We start from the raw sequence: 21,535 nt of genomic DNA on the forward strand, positions 1-21,535 counted from the left end.
ATGGAAACACAATAATGGGTTAATGTCACATTGTCTTGTCTTGCTATACTGGATGATTTAATCATCGTCTTTATTTGATAAATAATGATTCTATTTTTATTCCCATATAATTTTCCAAATATCTAAAGACATCAAGTGAATTTTGGCATAATTTTATTTCATTTTGTTTTACAATTCTAACAGGATTCAGCAGCTACTGTATATTCAGGATGCTCACCTCTTATTTTGGCACTTGATGAGGTAAAATTTTATGATTTTCACTAATACAAGTCACTGCTGAGGCTGAAATATGTGTTTTATAATAAATAATCATTTAAACCTGATTCAAAATCAAGATAAATGAGTGTCATATTATTTTGTTCTCCTATAGTCACAATGGCCTATGGAAAGTTGTGTTTTTTAACAGATAAATGGGCAGATAATTGAATATTATTGTGCATCTGTTTAGACGAAATCCGATCAGCGTTTTCTGGTGTGATACGGGAACAGCTGCGTGACGTCAGTTTCCCTTCTGCAGCTTCCAGCATGATGTCGATATTTTTCTCGGTCACCAGAGGGCGCTATTTCTGACCTGCAGAAAGGCCTGAAAGAAAAACATAAATCTTACATTATGCATGTTTTGCACATACCTTCCTGACTTGGACATGAGTTCATGTGCACTTTAGTACTCAGACATCTCATCCAGACTAATTAGCCAAGTAAAGTATACTTTTATCAGTGATAGATCTGAGGGATTGTTTAAGTTTTTCTAGAGCACCACAAAGTCCAAGTTCACTACTGATAAACATTCCTGTACACATTCCTTCTCCTTCATTCGGTGCCCGTGCTCTTTCTTTGAGTGCATGCTGCAGAAATCACCAAACACCGAAGCCCAGTTGTGCTGAACATCCAAGGCTGATTCTTACCAGTTGTCTTCTCAACCGTTTGTATCCCTGCCGCCCCTCCCTCCTCTCCGTCTCATAGCAAGTACGTGTCCTTCACGGTACATTCCTGACTTAATGTGCCATCTAGCAACTTCATACAAGCCAAAACATCCGTGGCTTCTTCACAAGGCTGAGGTCTGGGTGCGCTCTCTAAAAATATCACCACAGTTTGTTCATGAAGAAACCCTGTAATTGTAAAGAAAACAGAAAAATGCACATTTTAAAAGGATAATAGTAATAATTTGCGTTGGGGTGCAAAAACAACCAAAACTTGTTGACTTGATTGACTTGCAAATGTGTTGCCTCCAGGTTGAATACAGCAGCTCCATTGTGAAGACTAACGTCATTAATTCAGGCGAGCCAAGAAAAGGTTGCTTTTTTGTCCTCTTTAGGGTTTTAAACATGTTCTTTCCATGGCTGTGGCCCATCAACCTTTCGTTTCCTCGCAGCGCAGTACCTCGGGAATTACTTTTCATTAGCTTGTGAATAGACAAAGTTATTTTTTGCATGAAACCTTGACAAATACCCCAGGGCGTGGGGAAATCTTTGTGGAGGGAGTATGAAATTTATTTCGGCTTAGATGATTCAGCATTTATTACATCACCCTACAGTGAACCAGATCTATCTATCTATCTATCTATCTATCTATCTATCTATCTATCTATCTATCTATCTATCTATCTATCTATCTATCTATCTATCTATCTATCTATCTATCTATCTATCTATCTATCTATCTATCTATCTATCTATCTATCTATCTATCTATCTATCTATCTATCTGTCTGTCTGTCTATCTATCTATTCAATTCAAGAACAAACAAAAGGTGTTTTTACCTTGCTGATATGGAAGGAATGTTGATCAATTTTGTGTGTGTGTGTGTGTGTGTGTGTGTGTGTGTGTGTGTGTGTGTGTGTTTGTTCCATCAATTACAGCCAGTAGTGGGCACCTCTAGAAACTGCGCCTGTACAATTGTGCAACATTCAGACTTTAAACAGCTTTTCTCCTTTAAAATCTTTCACTGTAGTCCCCCCCATCATAAAGATAATGGAACATGCTCCGTGGGCAACAGTGAGTCGCAGCCCAGACCAGGAACACGTAAACCGTATCGCACTGGTCAACCAGTGTTTGCTCTGTAAATATAACGCACCAATGACAAGTGCTGTAAATTCAAATTGAGCTCATATAATTTTGTGTCTGTTCATTATACTCAAGGTTTCACTTCGTTTTGTGGTGTTGCCTTAGTGTGTGCGCGTGTGTGCGCGCCTATGTGTGGGTGTGTGTTTAAAATGGTTAAAGGTTGGAATGAGTGTTGGTCTTTTTAATCATCGATGTAAACATCCCACGCAGACATCTGCACAGATCTGTGTCTTTAATTTGATGGATGTAACACAGGCTGGAAGCATCGATCACGAGCAGTTTAATTACTCACCATTAATGTGGGTTCTGTGCACAAAAAAACACTGTTGAAAGACTCCCAATGTGCTTCTGTTTCTGCACCGGCCTTCCAGAAACTGGCACACTGGTTATTACGCAATTCTTGAGCATACTCCAGCTCAAATGCGCACTTTAATTGTGCAACATGATGCAGTTTTTCTCCGTGATATCCCTCACACTCCCATCCTTCACCCTCATCAGCCAATACCATGTCAGCAGGGTTCCTCCCCTGCTCTAATAAATAGCACTGGGGATCAGGGAGGGTCTGTCTGCCTGACTCTCCTTCCCTCTACAGTCTCTCCTCTTGCTTTAGACTCCTCCAGTGTTGTGCGACCATGTCTGTTCGAGCTGTGAAGACCACCACTCTGTCCTCCGTGTCGACCTCCAGGGGCCCGTCCCAGGGCTTCAGCAGCCGCTCCTTCTCAGGCTATGGCGGCTATGGTGTGGGCGGTGGCAGGCAGAGCTTTGCTGTCCGTAGCTCCTACGGGGGACTGGGCAGCAGTGGAGCTGCAGTGGGCGCTGGGGGGTTTAAAGTGGTCGGTGGGTATGTGGCCGGTGGGGCTGGGAATAGAGTAGGGGGACTTGAGTGTGGCTACATAGGTTTTGGAGGAGGTGTAGCAGGTGGCATGGGACACGATGTGGTGGCCCCCATCACGGCAGTGACAGTGAACAAGAGCCTGCTGGCCCCTCTGAACCTGGAGATCGACCCCACCATCCAGGCGATCCGCACCCAGGAGAAAGAGCAGATCAAGACCCTGAACAACCGATTCGCATCGTTCATTGACAAGGTGAGTCCCCGAAAGATTGATCTGGAGAAACCGCAGATCTGCAGACCTGCTCATCTTTCCAAAAGTTGCTCCTACTCCAGGGACCAGGAATTCCACACGGAGCAGATAAATAACCAGGAGAACCTCAGAAAAGAAATGATGCTCCCAAAATAGCTCAAAATGTCTGCTTTCAATATGATCATTGCTTAAGTATGTGGACCTGTATGAATATGTCCTCTGTGAAACTGTGGCCCAGCTGCTCTGAGTCAAGCCTTATCCCCTCCACATTCTGCTCTCAGGTGAGATAACCACAGATAAGAAGATCGGCCCCACGTCTGAGTGCTGAGTGATTTTGTGCATGCACAGATCATCCTGAAAGTTGACGAAGGGCCAACCTTCTGGTTGCATTCTTGATTTTATGGCTTCTGTAATCGGCGCCCGTGTAAATACTTAAAGGAGGTATCAGGGTAGGTTTGCCTGAGACGGGCTAGTTAAAGCCTGAGTGGATCGGCGCAGTAAAATGTCTGAGGTAGAACAATGCCCCATTTGTGAGACATCAGGGCCAATGCAGTCATTTTCATTTACAGTGGTATAAATCAGACATTTCTGAAGGGGTTATCTTATCGAGCGGAGGGTTGAACCCTTCTCCGCCTGCAGGTCAGGCAGTTGAGACAGAAACAGAAAATCAATGAGACTCACGGCTCAGGCAGATCCTTCAGAACGCCAGACAAAGCTCGATCCCTGTCCTCCGCATACCATCGCGATGCGCCGCAAAGCTTTTATCATGTTTGCTGAATAGTATAGCGGGGCCTCACCCAGGGTTAGAATGCAGAAGAGTAAAGTTGTAGGGGCCAGAGTTGTAAAACAGAGCCGCCTTGTCTCATTCGCGAGGCACTGAGGTGACACTCGAGGTCAGCTGGACGTTCGATCAGACATTTGTGGACCTTTGTGCTTTGTCACTCCCACCTGCATCCTTATGTCACCTCTCATTAGATTTGTGCAATAAATATACGATCATCCCAAACATAAAATATAAATCAGGTTTGATGTTCTCATTTCCACATTTCTTCTCTTTTCTCTCAGCAGGTGCGGTTCCTGGAGCAGCAGAACAAAATGCTTGAGACCAAGTGGAAACTTCTGCAGGAACAAACCACCTCCCGCTCCAACATCGACATGATGTTTGAAGCCTACATCGCCAACCTCCGAAAGCATCTGGACAACCTGGGTCATGAAAAAGTCAAACTGGAGTCCGACCTGCATCACATGACAGACGTGGTGGAGGATTACAAGACAAGGTGAGTCAACCCCTTTTTGGGATGGTGAAAACACACATTCACTCTTTGTACTTTTAGTCTTTAGCTGCAAAAACTGAAAAAAGGTTAACAAATGAATCATTTAGCAGCTGAAACACAGCTGGCTGTCAGTGTGGCTGACGAGAGAGAGTTCGAGGCATCTTTGACAAAGGAGAAGGTGCGTTTAGCGCCACCTGTTGGATATAACATGCGGTTTCACCAAGTCTCTAATCCTGAGCCGCTGTGCAACACAGAAGAGGGTTTATGATGCCCTCTAGCGGGCAACATACCTCACTGCAGGGTGTGGTAAATTTGTTAGTTAATGGTGGACACCTTAAACATGGACACAATAGCTATGTCCTAGTGTGTCCTACATTTAATTAAAACACAATAACATTATAATCTGCACCTCTGCTGCTTTTGTTTTTTCAGGTATGAGGATGAAATCAACAAACGTACTGACTGTGAGAACAACTTTGTCCTCATCAAGAAGGTCTGCTTGAGTCTTCCCACTCTTGATAATGTTATTACGAACCTACATTCAGTCTGTTCTGCATAAATATTTAGTATTAATAAATTAAATATTAATCCACTAATCCATCCATTTATCAGTACTATTTTATTTGCCATGCAGGATGCTGATGCAGCTTACATGACCAAAGTGGACTTGGAAACCCAAGTGACCGCCCTCTCTGATGAGCTCGACTTCCTGAGGCAGATCTACGATGTGGTATTCAACTTTTTCGACGTTTCTCTCCACATTTACCTGAGTAGCGCCTTAAAACATAACTGGAACCACTTCCTCTGTAGGAAATCCAAGAGCTGCAAGGCCAGATCAAGGACACGTGTGTGGTGGTGGAGATGGACAACAGCCGTGACCTTGACATGGATGCCATTGTTGCAGAAGTGAGGGCTCAATATGAAGACGTCGCCAACCGCAGCAGAGCCGAGGCTGAGACGTGGTACCAGACCAAGGTGATCCATTAAAGCCTTTTTCTTTCATGCAATTTAAAATGATGAACTAAATATGGATGCTACCATTATTAATAGTGTTCCTGGTTTGCAGCTTAGCAGACAATCAGATATCAGTGCAATTATAGAACATGACATTGTTAATGATCAGGTTTTCTGAAGAAACCCTGTCTAATCTCATTTAAGACATAATGTCCTACATTAGTGCCATAAATGTCAAATCATTAAGATGTTTGCAGCAGTGTGGAGAGACAGACAAACTGACCTTTTGAACCTTTCTTTGTTCTTGCTGAATCGATGTAGTCTGACCTGTGTCTGTGTATCAGTACGCAGAGATGCAGCAGTCTGCAGGTCGATATGGTGACGACCTGAAGCTATCCAAGGCTGAAATCTCCGACATGAATCGCCGGATCATGAGGCTGCAGTCTGAAATCGACATGGTGAAATCCCAGGTGAGAGCGGCAGGCTTCTCCTTTTGCTTTTCACTCATTTCCTTTAGTGTCTGAGTCACTCCTGATTTAAATGCATATTTCAGAAAAACCACCTGGAGGCTCAGATCGCAGAGTCTGAGGAGCGCGGGGAGCTGGCAGTGACGGATGCCAAGCACCGCATCAGAGAGCTGGAGGAGGCCCTCCAGAGAGCCAAGCAGGACATGACCATGCAGGTCCGCCAGTACCAGGAACTGATGAACGTGAAGCTAGCTCTGGATATCGAGATCGCCACCTACAGGAAACTGCTGGAAGGAGAGGAGGACAGGTACAGGCTGAGGCAGAAGGGCTTCACTGTGGAAGCAATTTAACCCTTTCCTTGCCTCCAAACATCCAATAATATCCTTCCCTTCTCTGCTTTCTTAAAACAGGCTGGCAACTGGAATCAAAACCACCGTATCCAAGCAGACGTGTACGTTCCAATTTAATTCACACCTTTTAAGGAGATAAAAAAAACGGATACAAGTGCAACTATTTTCTGAGGTCTGAGGAGAGGTTAGGCCTCATTTTCATGAGTCAATGATCTGGATGGCAGGGCTGGGTTAGATCCTGCAGCAGGATGAAGTAGAAGAGCGAGGAATGTTTTAATTAGCAGAGTGAGAGTGATCTGCAGGAAGTCTGAGGATCAGAGAGCCACACCCAAGTTACACAAACACAACAATACAAAGTAAACATGGAAAAAAGACACAACAGCTGTGAACCAAATGAGCGACGTGAAAGAGCGACGTGATCATGCGCGCAGACGACAGAGGTTTTATTATATTGTCTATGTATTTTTATTACAATCCTTTACAAATGCTGATGCAACAGTTTTGCACTGCTTTATGAATGTATGATGGGGGAGAAATGTGAATTTGAGTTATGATAAAGTAACTCAGATCACACAGTGGGGCCCATTTCACCCGTGTTTTCATTTCTAACTGTGCAGCTATGAACTTCAGTGCTTATGGACTGGAGAGCTCCCGCACCCCCTCCTACGTTAGCTCCTCCTTTGGGGCAGTGAAGATCAGCGGAGGCCCCGTCTCGGCCCAGGAGGCCACAGCGATGGAGCACATCAACAAGACGGAAACCAAAGTGATCAAGGCAGAAGGAGCTCAGAAAGAGGAGCAAGTAGCTCAGGAGGTCAGTGCGGCAGTGGAGGAGCAGACCTCTGAGGAGAAGCAGGAGCAGAAGCAGGAGCAGCAGCTGGTGGAAGCTGAAGCTGTGGTTGAAGAGTGAAGGATTTAGGAAGATGCACATCTGTACTGATTCTCTCATCATTGGAATCTGTTCCTCGTTTACGCTTCTTATGGACCACACGTTTAAACCAATAGGCGGCGCTGTTGTGCGTTTTTCTGTTTTTTCCCCTCTTCGTCCTAGTGCACATCAGCCCGTGTGGCCCAAGGGTCAACACACTTCCTCAGTAGGTTCTGCTTGGCCAGCCATTAAAAAAATCAAAAACTGAAAATGTTGTTTTGTGTTCTGATTTCCATTAACTACCCACAAACTTGAGATTGTTTCTTATATGAGGATTTCTTCTACAAATTCTCACCACTTGTTGGACAATCATGACCAAGAGATTAGAAATAAGAGGAGGATATAAGGAGAGGCAGAGTAATCAGACCCCAGGCCACACACACACACACACACACACACACACACACACACACACACCACACACACACACACACACACACACACAGGAAAACATGTTCTAGGCTGTTTCAGTCTGTGGAAGTTGTCATTAATGACTTTTAAGTATAATAAAGTGAAGGTCATGCATTCCTTCAAATGTCATCAAATGTCACGTCCTTCAAAAACAGCTAACTTAATCACGATATAAGGAGCTGAGGAGGGTTCCCACCCTCATTCAGAAGGGCACGAGAACTTTATCACAAGCCTTGACTTGAAATATGGGTGGTGGTGCCACGCCCAAGACCATGCAGCTGCACAGAATTCCACAGTCGCAGTAATTCTTCTGAGTCTGCTGCACACACACACACACACCCTCACACACAAATGCCATTTATTTGCAGAATGTTGCTCGAAACTGCAGTAAACAGATTGACATTGATTGACAGGTGATTGATAGCTGATCAAAATTGCTGCTGCACGCAAACAGAATTAGATCAAGGAGGTATGGAAAAAGACACCGAAACACCAAATTTGAGGAAGAGTTAACAGGCAGGCCAAACACCAAAACTTGACCATGTATCATCCTCTTTTACTTTGTCATGCAAAGGAATTAATTAGCGAATCAATTTCCCCTGCAGCCACCCACAAAGTTGTTCTTTAACCACTTCAATGTCAGTCCTAATGCTCTCCAGTTCCCAGCACTGACACAAGGTGGCAGCACTTAAAAAACAACAACATATTAGCATAAATCTAAAGAGAGAAGATGATGGAACAGAGGAAAGCTAAGCATGTGTGTTTGCTTTTCATTGCACCACATCTTTACTTGTTCAGTTACGCAACATGTTTCTGCATTTATTTGTTTTCTACTTTGCGGTTGGTTCTGTTGTCATGTGTCTCATCACTGAGCTGTTCCAATAATTTGCTGGTTTATTCCAGTTACACTTGCTGTGCTCAGCATGGCATCAACATTATGCTCTTAAATACAGAGAACTACAGACAATTTTCAACAGGCAGGTTATTCAGAGTAAGATGTTTTATTGTCATGTGCACAATGGAGACACTTAGTTACACTACATATCCTGGGTTTTTGACAACAGTCCTGTCAACAAACTCAGGTTTCAAGTTGCACGCAGACTAAATAAAGATCGAAATAATGTGAAAAAAGTTGCCAATAACCCAAAACTTTCCAATATAGTTTTGCAGAGAAACATACCGGTGAGTTATTTACCTGATGCAACGTTTCACCCGTTGAGCCACTGAAAGTGACGCCGAGAGTCTTGCCCTGTGGAGGAATCTGACCCGACAACCTCTGCCTCACACAGCAAAAACACACACATTTCTCTGCTGCAGCCACAGACTCGGCTGTTCAAAAGGATTAACTCATTCATTTCTGAAAGGTGCATTCAAGGCCAAGTGTCCCGTTGTCCAGATATTTGATGGTTCGGTCGATGCAGCTCGGTTGCCGTGTTCACTGTTTCGAGTTTCAAAACTTCTCTTGATCTATGGCTCCTTTATTAATAAGTTTGACAAGTGTGGGGCCCATATTTAATCCCTGATAAATGGACTGTGAAACAAAATGATGAAGATCCTCCAGTGTAAACGTGAAAAACTGGGCGAGGTTGTGATCACAAGAGTCAAACTAAGAAAATAAAAAAAACCCCAAAAAAACAACAAACCCTTGGCAACCTGGCTGCAGTGATTGATTGATGTGCAGCTCTTCCCACTCCTCAACCTGGTGGTTGACATCTCTGGCATGCAGCCACAGGCATAGAGTTTAAAGTTTTATTCGGTACAATGGGGCTGTGTTCGCTGCCGCAGGCCAGAGGCTGGCTCCAGCAGCCGTACAGATGAACTGAGTGAGCACCTGAGGGTAACATAGCTGCACCAGTGCAGCTGTTGTAAAGGTTTTCCTTTCATATGCTCCAGAAATCCAGTTTTAACATGTAATGCATGAGTGAAGACTTGCACGGCAACTTATATAACATCCAATAACTCATGCATTACATAAGTCGATAGTCTGTAGGTGATGGGGAGACGGGATATTTTCGCACCTACAGATTTAATTTGAAGTCACATTGATTAGTCAACCAGCCCAGTAGGAGTGCAAACCCTCCACTCTTACTGGTTCAGTGGTGACTCAGTACTGGGAGTCCCACAGAACCATTCACACTTCAAACAGGAGATAAGTCCGGGCTGCAGCGAATGACTCCCTTGTTGAAGGTGATTTAATTGAGATATCTACTCGATTAAATCATTAGTCAAAGGTGGAAGTTGGGGCAGAACAAGGCCCAAGTTGAAGAAATTATCTGGTACTGGCAACATCGGCTGATTAGAAAAGAAAAGAATAAACAAAACGGAAAAAGAGCTGTTCTCTCGGGCTGAGGAACAGGTCTGAATTCTGGAGAAGATTATGGGCGGACACTACTGACAGATGGAGGATCAGGATTTGCATAGAAAGGAAGACAGCGTATCTCTCTGGATGTCATGTTGAGGAGTGCCAAAATTCTTGTTAAAACCAAAGTTTGCGACCCGCTGCAGCCTCAGCACTGTCACTGTCACTGTCACCCACGCCTACCGAGCCCTCGTAAAAGAGAAGCTATGCAGATGCAATAAAAACAGTGCAGCTGTTATTGTCACCGTTCCACGCTCCTGCCAGGACACCACCTCTCCCTTCTTCTCCCTGTCAGGTGACCTTTCTACAACCAGGGTCTCTGAGGTTGCTCCTTCTTTAAGCCATGGTTAGGCCGGACATGAACTTTTCCTGAGTCCAACGTCTCGAATTTCAAGATTTCTGGTGTCTCTTTGCATAGTTCGGACTCAGGTGGGCACAGAGCTGCAGTCGATTTACGCTGAGTGTGGAAAATAACACAAACCAGTGAAACAGCAGTGTTCTTGGCAGAGGGAGAGCTGCAGATTTTCAGACCACAGTGCACTCCAACCCTGTGACTGAACCTCAGTAGTTTAGCTAAATAAAGGCCTCCGTCTCTATGCTCTGGAGACTTATGGATGCCTCGTCGGTGCACGTTCGTAGGGTTGCAACTGGCTGTTCTTCACTCAAGCCCTTGTGGGTTGTGTCAAATGCTGCTTCTCATCTAAAGGTCTAGACATGATGGGGTTATATCACACCTGCAGAACCTTTCCACCATTGGCTAGACTGTAATTTATGGACGCAATCTTAAAATAATTAGGCAATGTTGCCAGAAATCTTGGCAGCATTTCGCCTTGACTGCTTTTGTAACCCCCCCACTGCTGTCAGAGCCCCTGTCGATGGGCTCCAAACTGACCTCTTTCTTGCTTTTGCTATTTCCTCTCATAGTAAGGACGTCTTATCATAGTTTTATTTTTATTGCTTTACTGTTTATCCTCAACAGTTGCTTGTGCAGCATTTTAAGTGAAGAGCGGCGGACTTTAAAAAGTCAAAAGCAAAAGTTGACGCGATACAGATGTTACAAGAACTGCAGAACTTTGAGCATTTTACCCCCTCGGTCTGGTTTTTATCAGCTGTCAGATCATATCCATCATCACCCACCAATACTCACTGACAGGTTAGTCGACTTCTGCTGAACATGTTTTTTTGTTGTTGTTCATGAGAGCTGGTTGAGTCTGGCTCCAAAACAAATCTACACTTCAATCAGACCCGATTCCGGAGAAGCAGCATCTGGGTGTGGTGACCTGAATAGTAACCATTCATACACATGCAGATACCACAAGGGGCTGGATCAAGTATTTGACTATGAATGTTGCGTAACAATGAGGACTGTGGTTATAATCATTCCCGTTATTGGTTCTGTTTCAACTTTATCTTCAAGGATTTCTTGCAAATATGTAGACTTGTGAGTAAGTAAAGTTGGAGGTGTGGATGTGCTTTTATTTCATTCCTGGGGTATCTCTGGTGAGACTCAGCGAGGAATGTGCAGGAGTCTGCTGGAGTTCCCCTGTGCAACAGAATCCTTCTCATTAAATACGTCCAAGCCAGAATCACTTTGTGTTTGTTTATCCACTCAATTTCATTTCGAGGAACAACTTTGCAATCACCATCTGCCGATGTTGGCAAATGTGGTGTGCATGTGAGATGTTGCGTAATTAATTTGAGAGAGATGATCATGCTAATAAGATCAGATTTGGGGGTGGGGGGGGGGGGGGGGGTGGGGGTGGGGGGTTCAGCTGTCCTCTGAGCTCTAAAAAGCTCTTGAAACATGACATTTGTGTGAGTGAGGAAGAGTAATTACCGGTACCTGAGATGGGTGAGGACACCTGATGAGATGAGGAATAACCACGGGACAAAACACATTCATTCCAGTTTTAGACTTGATCTCATTTCGTAGGTGTGCACGCTGTCAGGCTGCTCGTTCACGGCAACATTTAAAACCCCCCCATTACATTTTATTGGTTTACTGTTAATCTCTAGAGTCTTCTCTGGGCTCGGAGTGATAGTTTGACATCAAACATCTGACATCCCGCTAGCTGTTGCTCATCGTGGGTTAATGATTTCGAGGCTGTTGCAGAGCAAAAAGGGTGTGGTGGTTCGGTGACACACTCACTTTCCCCTCCCTGGCTGGAGTGTGAAAAGACGAAAGTTACAAGTGTGTCTCATTCTCAAATCCTCTTTTTTCCTTATTTAAATCGAGGCAGGAGTTTCACACATTGCCACATCATAAAAATCATAAATCAAAAGCGGCGCATAAGTGACTCTAATGTGGACACGTCGGCCCTGAAGCCGAGTTAATCAGTACGTAATTTTCAGATAGTGGTTGCTAAGTGACACGGCAACAAAAACATACACAGGGTGCTACGGTGCATATCTGTGGTAGAACGTCATGGTGTGGGAATGAAATGTGTCACAAAACATGGAACAAAACGCTGTTGAAGGATTTTTATTCACTGTTTCACCTAAACACCTTCCTGCCTTTGTGATCGGTGTAGAATTGCAGCCCGTTTCACCGAGAGCCATGAGGATTCTCAGGGGAAAATGAAACTTTTTATCTTGAGGTGACTCACAGGTATCAGAACCGTGAGATACTATGAGCGGTTTGGGATTGTTCGCTAAAGAGACATTTATGCTGCAGTTATTTTGGTAAGGCCCTCCTTTTACAACTTTTATTGGCGTCAATATTTGAGGGAATTTTTTCGTAGAGACGACAGTGATGAACATCTGGGTGGGGGCCAGTGCACACTGGGGAATGTATTGTAACTGTGGGGCCTGTGATAGGCCAAGAGGTGGGTGGGCGGTGGCCTGCTCAGGAATTTGATAGCCGGAGGCAGAGCTCCTGCTCAGACAAGTTTCTATCTGTGCTGAAGTGACTTTTCAGCACTAAGTCTATAAGCTGCAAAGGCAGAAAATAATGGAAACTTAATAAAGTTATCAACAGGTAACAGGTGAAATTATCTTCAAGCTGCAAAAAAAATATTGGACAGTATGAAAGTTATAGTCAGAATCTTTGACAAACTCTTACGCTTGCAGCAAAAGTGGTAGTTGAGGTCCAAACGGACAGTTCTCAAAGTAATAGCAGTGTTTAGCTTTGATGGATAGCTTTCTGGTATTCAAAAACGGGTTAGTGGGCGTATATTGTAGTGGTCTGAAAAGTTTAAGGTGTGCAGTTTTGCCTCGTGACCTCGTGCGGGAACTGATATTGTCGAGTGAAACAGTCACACCAGGAAGCCGGCGATTCGTTACACTTCATAGATGAGACGCTAATAATGATCTTTCTAGTCTGATGAACCTGTGACTCATCCTGTCTGACTGTGCCAGAGTTCCCATGCAATAGTAAATCTTTGTGTGTTTGGGTGTATCTATGTGTGTGAGTGTGTGTGGGAGAGAGTAATGTGTTAAAGTCCAAAACTGTAAAGTGATATCTCATAGTGACCTTTTAAGCCATCAAGAGTGGATGGATTGGAAAAAGGTGTCGAGAATGTTGACTTTGCTGCTAATTGCAATGCAGCTAAGCGTGTCAGTCCGAGACACTCACACACTTTTCATTTTACACCCTTAATATCACATTCTCTCTCCATTTCTCTCTCTTCTCCAGCGTTCACATGACAGTTTCATGCATGGCGTGGGGCTGCTGTTGTAAAGGTGTGTGCGTCTCCCAGGTGGTGGGACAGTAAAGATCAAAATCCAGTCCTCGTGATTGCGGTGTACACACCCACAGAGTCTACGGGGACTCCAAAACCAGCAGCGTGAGGTGTGTCCCTTGAACACACAAACACGGAACTGAGTTTCTGCCCAGAGAACCACTTTGTACATTCACATCTGAAAAGATCATTTCTGTCCTGTCTGTGCATGTTCGAAATTAGCTGAGTATTTGTCTGAGGCGTTTTGGTCGCTACAGAGTCTCACAGCCAGTATGACAGTGGGACTTTGTCCTGGCGGAGCTGGTGCACCACACTGTGCAGCGCACACAACCCACTCGCAGACCAGTTGAACCAGTCACAACCATGCCTGTATTTGACTTATGTTGGAGCATTTTTTTCAACAATTAAGGGTAATCCTTATCAACGTTCTGCAGTATGTGAGTATCACAAAACTAGTGCTCAGGAGGCCTTTTGGTTGAACTCTGACCCCTGAAGTATGCTTCCAAGCACAAGTGGTGAATGCAATGACCAAAGGGCACTTGGGAATATAATCCATTAACAACTTTAGCAGCATTTCCAAAAGCTTTGTGACACTTTGCTGAAGACATTAAGCAAAAAAACAGCAACTGGGAGGTGAGTCAATGTCTCTCACCAGAAAAATGTCGTGACTTTCAGCTTTTCACAGCTATTGTGGGAAACGTGCGCTCCACCCAGATATGATGCACATCAGAAATGTAGGTGACTGGACCGACGCTGTGGAAAATGAATAGATAATTTGCTAAATGCACTTTTATCATGCTGGGAGAGGGCAAAAAGCGACTGGCCGCTCCCACGATATCTGTTTTGGAACACTTAAAGGGAATGTTGAGTTAAGAATGTTAAACAGGCAACTACATTAAAGCAAACAATGAAAAAGTAAATTACCTCAAGACATAGGAAGCCAGAGAAAAGCCGTAGTTGTTAAACTGGTTTCAGCTTCTGAGGCTAATAAAACAAAATGGAGGAGAAAAAAGAAAAAAGCCACAGACAAGGAGCCCTTGTGAAACGAGGAAATTATGAGCGAACGATCAATCACTTACATGTGTAAATAGCTATCTAGACTACACCTTCATTCTGATCATTCTGCACCACTACTACAAAAACTATTTTGAAGTTTGATGAGGCTGCAATTCAGTTTCAACAATGATAAGAATGAGCAGGAAGGGAGTCAAAATCCTCTGCAAGAACGTGCAAGAAAGCCCAGAGCAATATGCGAGCGTGTCTTCTTGCACGTGCACCGAGGACAGCAACGTGCACAGTGAGGATATTCTGGCTGATCTTCACAATTTAAAACAACTGTTTGAGGATTAAGCCTGAGTTTTAAGGTTAAGTTTAGAGCTCTGGATAAGGTCAGGCACGAAATTGTAACGGTTAGGGTAAGAGTCTGTGGAATGTATTATGTCAATGAGAGTCCTCACAAAGATGCAAGTACAAGCATAGGTGTGTGTGTTTCTCCCAAGAGACACACCCATGTTAGGGATCACAGATGAAGCTCCGCTGTCCTCGCGTGTCTCATTTGACTGCATAAATGACATTTAACATAAAAAAAAGGATTACCGATAAGTAAACATATATAGAAGCCTGCAAGCTGCACACCATTAAAGACATGGGAACATTTTCTGTTTATTTTGCACCTGGTTGTGGAAGCAGGTGGGCCTGCTCACTGTTGGCCTCACGCATGTCTTTATATCAGCTAGAGTACTTTTGAATAAGAAGAAAAACAGGAAAGATCAACGGAAGTTTCCAAATTCAAGAAAGACCTTCACGCCAGCTTGCAAAATGGTCGACTTCAGGTCTGTTTTTCACCTGGCAGAGACGCAATCATGAATTCACAGGGGAAGATAAAAGAACAATGGATGAACCTCAGATCCTGGGGTCTTCACGTTCGCCTTGTTCGCGCTGAGGTTTTGATGGAATAACACGTACACCCAGTTAGAAGCAGAGGTAAAGTCAACAAAGGCAGCCAGATGAGAGCTACAGTTGAGAGAGGAGAGAATTACAGATGATGACCGTGTGATTTGACCATCTCCAATCTTCAGAAGGTGTTTAATCACATCTTGGCTTTTAACCAGAAAATGCAGGAGTCACTTCATTACTCAAAAAATCAACCTCCATACTGCACAAGGACACCAACACCTGTACAATCCCATCCCAGAAATTATCAGATTTTACTAGTATGCGGGACGTGCACCCCCAACGCCTCAGAGTTGGGCTTGACTAGGCTTGAGAAAAGACATTCACGAATGACCTGACATTTCAAACGAGCTTGACAAGACAAAGCTTGTTAAACTGTGAGTTGAAACTTTGCTCGGGGTGCAGAAGCAAATGGTTTCACAATTAAATTCTGATCTTTGGTGCCGAACTGAAGCTGCAAAGCTTGTCTGATTTTTATCGACGTCTTTAGTGAAAGGTGTGTTTGGCCTGTAGCATCTTGTTATGGCTGTGATTTAGGGCGGTCATGTTGATCTCTGGGCGTACGGTTTTAAATCTGGCACAACCTGAGAAGAGGGCAGACAGAAGCAGGTGTGAGCACACTGGGAAACAAGTCACAGAAATCTCAATTTCTCACGTCCTGCCCTGCCGTGTAAAGTTTAAGCTAGCGCATAAATTCTCCCCAAATAGCTGTTGGACAGCAGGGACATGCATCTAAAGTTCCACACCATGGTAAAAATTAAAGGCATGCCTGTGTGAAAAGAACAGAACAGAGAAGAATGCAGGCCTCACCTACACCAGAGATGCAGATGGACAGAACAAGAGTGGTAGTGTTGCAGCACGGCACAAAAGGGTGTGGTGAGATGAGAGCTGCGGGAAAAAAACAAACACTGAACCTGAAGCATAAATCACATTTCTGATGCAGTACTCTTAATAGAGCAAACAGGGACACTCAAAAAAGTTACACTTCTTCTAATTGAATGCATTAAAGAAGATGCATTCGGCAGAACAGTCTGTAATAATACGTCCTTAAGTTCTCTCAGATATTTGAGCCTCCTGCATCCACTTGTTTCAAAAATATGCTGAGTGCAGGTTTTATTCCTGTTGGACCTGTGCTGTGGTCTCACATTAGCTGAGCTCTGTTCGAAGCCCCTTTTGAAGATTGCAGATGCATTTGGATATTGTTGTTGCTTGCTGTAATGTGGTTACGGGTGCAGCGTGTCTGGACAGAGACGCCGGTTATTCATGTCTAGAGAGGACCGAGTCATTGTGCTGAACCCAGAGTGGGAACAAATGGGATGTTAAAAATGGGTGGAGCAGGTGCTTTAGCAATAATTATTATCCTGACGATAAAGAAAGATTGTAGCATTAAGTAATTAGTTTATAGCGGTTATTATTTGAAAAATATTTAACAAAAGTTAAGGTCTGAGCCGAAGTTACTTTAATGTGCAGGAGGGTGTTTGACTTGTTGCTGCTATCACTGATTCCTTCCACACTAGCAGCTAACTAACAGTTCAGTAAAAGTCTCCCTTTCTGTTGGCATTAACCATATTTTCACTATCCAACTTCATCTATATGTCTCTTTTTCACCACCTCTCTCTTTAGGGTGTGTCACAGCTTATCTCCTGACAATCCCTTCCTACCTGTTTTACAGGATCGGCCACTCCTGTCATTCAGAGCCAAAGGCTGGGGTGGAGAGGAGGCAGGGCAGTAAAAGTGAGAGTACAGGTTCAGGAGGATCCTCCCACTTGGCCAGAACTGCATAAAAGCAAACAGGAGCAGCTGTCAGACACTCAGAGGGATTTGGCTCTCCTCTTGACGCCTGCACATCTTCAGTTCTCCTTGGCTCAGCTGACAACCCTAACCACAGCAAACATGAGGAAGTCACACTCTGTCAGAGAATACAGCACCAGCACCAGGAGGTCTGGACCAGTAACTTCTTTCAGTAGGAGCAGCTTTGGCAACCTCGGCTCCAGTGCTGGCGGCAGCTATGGCAGCAGCAGTGGCTTCGCCAGCAGCAGCTTCGGCGGCGGCGGCGGCAGCTACAGCTCATCTTCAATGGGTGGAGGTGGATTTGGCTACTCCAGCGCAGCCATGATCGCGCCACCCATCACGGCAGTGACAGTCAACAGGAGCCTGCTGGCCCCTCTGAACCTGGAAATCGACCCCAATATCCAGGCTGTTCGCACACAGGAAAAGGAACAGATCAAGACCCTCAACAACCGCTTTGCCTCCTTCATCGACAAGGTCAGTAGTCCTTTACGTGGCTTATTTACCATCTACTGCAGGGCCCGTGATCTCATTACTGCATGCAAACTTTTTTCTCTGCCTACAATGCTGATGAATCAATGTTGTGAATCTTATCTTAGCAACCTGTATATATCAATGAGTTACAGCCTTTAAAACATGATTACTTATAAAACCCCAGAGGTCACAGTTTCAGTGGCTGGAGCCACTAGATCAAGCCCTGACATTGCTGCTTTGCAGGCCCCATTTTGTCGTAGCAGGCTCAACCCACTATCCAAACATGGGTGGGAATTATAATAACTTCTTCTCGTGACTATCTGTTCCCTGCCCACAGTCAAAATGCCCGTCCTTTGAACATTGCACCTTATCTCCTCATTCATATTGCCTTTTTAAATACCTCGCTCAGTATCTGCCGCCTTGTAATCCATATGAAAATGCTTTTAATCTGCAGTGAAAGCCTGTGAAAAGTTAACTCAGAAGAAAACTGAGAGAACACAGCACTCATCCTGTTTGAATTCACTGCTTTGTCTCCTGTAGTTCACCTACCACACCTAGTTTTTTTTTTTTGCTGGACTGACTGGAGTTCAACAAGTTTATTCATAGCTAATAAAGAGACACAGATACCTAAATAGATTATATTGCATTTCTTTAGTTATTGGATATACAAAAACATCCAAATGGCGTTTTTTTCACGAGCTGTATTAATGAATTAGTAGTGTTAGTATTGTGACAAGGGTGTGGCAAGTCAAATATGGAGCGGTGTGTTAAGCCACGCAGGTAAAGGTGACGCCCATTATGAGGCTCTGAATATCTACACATGACTGTGTCTAAAGAGTTTTTTCTTTATTTAGTTTAGTTTTTTTTAAACCTAATATGCTTCTCTGGTTTTGTGTTTCCACAGGTGCGTTTCCTGGAACAGCAGAACAAGATGCTGGAGACCAAATGGAGTCTCCTGCAGGAACAGACCACCACCCGCTCCAACATTGACAGCATGTTCGAGGCCTACATCGCCAACCTGCGCAGACAGCTCGATGGGCTGGGCAACGAGAAGGTCAAGCTTGAGGGAGAACTGAGGAACATGCAGGGCCTTGTTGAGGACTTTAAGAAGAAGTGAGTCATTGTTAGCTGCTCCCTACTTCTGGTGTAAACCCACTGAAGTGGCCCAAATGAAAGCAAAACTAAGGAGCAGATGTGATGGAGAATTATATTTTGTTCCAACAGGTATGAAGATGAAATCAACAAACGTGCAGCTGCAGAGAATGAGTTTGTGCTCCTGAAGAAGGTGCGATTTCTTTATCTTTCCTTGAAATAACTAAAAATAAAAGTGTATACTTGTGGTATCTGGTTCAATTGTGGCACATGCTTTTCTTTCCAGGATGTTGATGCTGCCTACATGAACAAGGTGGAACTTGAAGCCAAGGCTGATGCGCTCCAGGATGAGATCAACTTCCTCAGGGCCGTCTATGAGGCTGTACGTCATTTTTAAATTTCACCGTCTCTGAGTTTGGGTTTACGATTTGTCTCAGGGAAATGCTAATGATTTTAAATCACAATTATCTTCCATTCATTTCATCTGCAGGAACTTCGTGAGCTGCAGAGCCAGATCAAGGACACCTCTGTTATTGTGGAGATGGACAACAGCCGCAGCCTGGACATGGACTCCATCGTGGCTGAAGTCCGTGCTCAGTACGAAGATATCGCCAACCGCAACAGGGCCGAGGCTGAGACTTGGTACAAACAGAAGGTGCGTGACAAACAGACCACAACACCATCCAATTCATACTGACTTGCACGACTTGGCCAAACACATTTTCTTTTTCACACTAGTTTGAGGAGATGCAAATGTCCGCTGGACAGTACGGTGATGACCTGCGCTCAACCAAGGCTGAGATTGCTGAACTAAACCGCATGATTGCGCGTCTTCAGAATGAGATCGAGGCTGTCAAAGGACAGGTATATTTGGAAAACGTTCCATTCTTCTGGTGACCTAAGATTAAATTTGAGAGTAAGAGGAACTCATCACCCTGTAACATTGCTCCCTCTAGAGGTCCAACCTTGAGGCTCAGATTGCAGAGGCTGAGGAGCGCGGTGAGTTGGCTGTGAAGGATGCCAAAGCCCGCATCAAGGACCTGGAAGATGCTCTGCAGAGAGCCAAACAGGACATGGCCCGCCAGGTGCGCGAATACCAGGAGCTGATGAACGTCAAGCTGGCCCTGGACATTGAGATCGCCACCTACAGGAAACTGCTGGAAGGAGAGGAGACCAGGTAGGATGAATGAAAACGTTTTGATTTTCAAGGCTACTTTCAATTCAAACACTGACTATTGATCACTTTGCCACCAGACTGGCCTCCGGCGGCTCCAGCGCAACCATCCACGTACAGCAGTCCAGTGGAGGTAAGTTCTTAATGGACAACTAGATCTCTGTTACCTAAAGCAGAAAGAAACATAACACGCATCCTTTGTCCCTCTGTTGTAGGAATGCTCCAGTCCAGCGGTGGATATGGCTACGGTTCAGGCATGGGCATGGGCATGGGCGGCAGCAGCAGCAGCAGCAGCTATGGTTTCGGTCCAGCCATCACCAAATCTACAATCTCAACAGTCAGCAGCAAGAGGACCTATTAAGAAGAAACACCACCCTTCCTGCACATCAGAAACACCCCAGTTTTGGCTAAATTTCATGGTGCTATGCAATATTGTGAGAATAAACACAACAGCTGAATATCTGATAAATCTGATTCCTAAAGTTGAGTTTCTGAAGATGGCTTTAAACACACCAGGACCAAGGCAATGATCAAGGCAAACATGGCTGTCTTTCATTCTGCACTGAAGCCAAAAGGGATGGTTAAGATCTTTACCTAGACAAAGAAAGCAGTTGATGTTTTTTTTTGCTCTCAACCTCCCTAAAGTAAAACCATGCATCTCAGAAGGATAAAGATAGTCTCACATTTGAACAGCTTTGCTGTGGGCTTGCTCAATTTAATGTTCTATCAAACGTTGCCATGCTTGTATTTGCCTTTTCAAGAAAAAAACACCCAAAAACAGTTGTAACCAGATTTATTTTGTTGAAGCTTTCTCACAGCAGAAGCTGATATGTTGCAGTGTTACATCAATCATTGCTTAATAAAATAAGTCTGAGACCCTCAGTTCTTTTGCCTTTGACTCTTAGTGTTCCTCAGTTGCTTCCTCACCTCAACACCCGTACATCTCCGCTCTAACGAGGAGATTTTTGCCTTTACCTCAAGCTTTCACACGATGGCAGCCTTGCACCATGGCTCTGCTACGCCTCCACAACTCATCTGCAAAGACACTCACTCAGTCAAATTCATCTTATGATTGATTCAATTCATTCATCTCATCCCCTGAAAATAAGCAGTTAAAATAAAAGGAACCTTGCAAACATTTGCATTGTATAATAACACCAATGCAAACATGCAGAGCTAACGTTCAAAGTTAAGGTATAATCCAGGCCGTGTTGGCTCTTTTATCGATCAGATCTTAGATCCATCTGACTATACCCACCGCTGAAAGAAAGGTTAATTAGCTGATGCGTCCATAGCAAGCGCCCCCGAGTGAATGAGTGCAGTAATGGGCTATAGATTGAGCAGGACTCCTCCAGAGAAGTGGAAGAAATCCTTGAGATGGACTGAAAAAGATTGACCTCACCCTTAACACGAACCCGGCACGGCGATCGATAAACATTACACCTTTCACAAACCTCGGTGCCTCGATCAATACTGGTGAATAACAGC

General features: G+C 44.3%; 2 protein-coding genes and 2 long non-coding RNA genes across 6 annotated transcripts in view; 2 read left to right on the plus strand and 2 right to left on the minus strand.

The window, feature by feature from the left end:
• LOC130524361 (intermediate filament protein ON3-like) overlaps positions 1–20,929 on the plus strand; it is a 39,262-nt gene extending 18,333 nt beyond the window's left edge. Inside the window, exons 2-10 of one of the 2 annotated variants that reach the window (XM_057030437.1) lie at positions 17,661–17,784; positions 18,686–18,894; positions 19,006–19,066; positions 19,160–19,255; positions 19,364–19,528; positions 19,612–19,737; positions 19,830–20,050; positions 20,128–20,180; positions 20,263–20,929. In XM_057030437.1, the coding sequence (XP_056886417.1) occupies positions 18,713–18,894; positions 19,006–19,066; positions 19,160–19,255; positions 19,364–19,528; positions 19,612–19,737; positions 19,830–20,050; positions 20,128–20,180; positions 20,263–20,408 (1,050 nt within the window). In that variant the 5' untranslated portion in view covers positions 17,661–17,784; positions 18,686–18,712 and the 3' untranslated portion in view covers positions 20,409–20,929. Of the gene's footprint in view, positions 1–17,317; positions 17,785–18,685; positions 18,895–19,005; positions 19,067–19,159; positions 19,256–19,363; positions 19,529–19,611; positions 19,738–19,829; positions 20,051–20,127; positions 20,181–20,262 lie in introns of those variants that run through there. The other variant, XM_057030436.1, reaches the window with a different exon arrangement.
• LOC130524366 (uncharacterized) lies at positions 137–2,447 on the minus strand. The gene is made up of 2 exons (XR_008950115.1): positions 906–2,447; positions 137–583 (listed from the first exon to the last, which is right to left on the minus strand). It is a non-coding gene; the product is annotated as an uncharacterized LOC130524366 (long non-coding RNA).
• On the plus strand, positions 2,586–7,327 carry LOC130524360 (keratin, type II cytoskeletal 8-like). Of its 2 annotated transcripts, none has more exons than XM_057030434.1 (9): positions 2,586–3,149; positions 4,212–4,423; positions 4,853–4,913; positions 5,055–5,150; positions 5,231–5,395; positions 5,719–5,844; positions 5,928–6,148; positions 6,252–6,292; positions 6,809–7,327. In XM_057030434.1, exons 1-9 carry the CDS (start codon positions 2,697–2,699, stop codon positions 7,096–7,098), a joined length of 1,665 nt encoding a protein of 554 aa, XP_056886414.1. In that variant the 5' UTR covers positions 2,586–2,696; the 3' UTR covers positions 7,099–7,327. The 2 variants fall into 2 exon arrangements, with proteins under 2 accessions (XP_056886414.1, XP_056886415.1); XM_057030435.1 differs by having other exon boundaries at positions 2,601–3,149; positions 4,215–4,423.
• On the minus strand, positions 15,126–17,322 carry LOC130524367 (uncharacterized). Its single transcript, XR_008950116.1, has 3 exons — positions 17,181–17,322; positions 16,330–16,407; positions 15,126–16,103 (listed from the first exon to the last, which is right to left on the minus strand). It is a non-coding gene; the product is annotated as an uncharacterized LOC130524367 (long non-coding RNA).
• Positions 20,930–21,535: the final 606 nt, after the last annotated feature.

The sequence above is a fragment of the Takifugu flavidus genome, chromosome 4 (assembly GCF_003711565.1).
Source record: "Takifugu flavidus isolate HTHZ2018 chromosome 4, ASM371156v2, whole genome shotgun sequence".
Taxonomy (NCBI): Eukaryota; Metazoa; Chordata; class Actinopteri; order Tetraodontiformes; family Tetraodontidae; genus Takifugu; species Takifugu flavidus.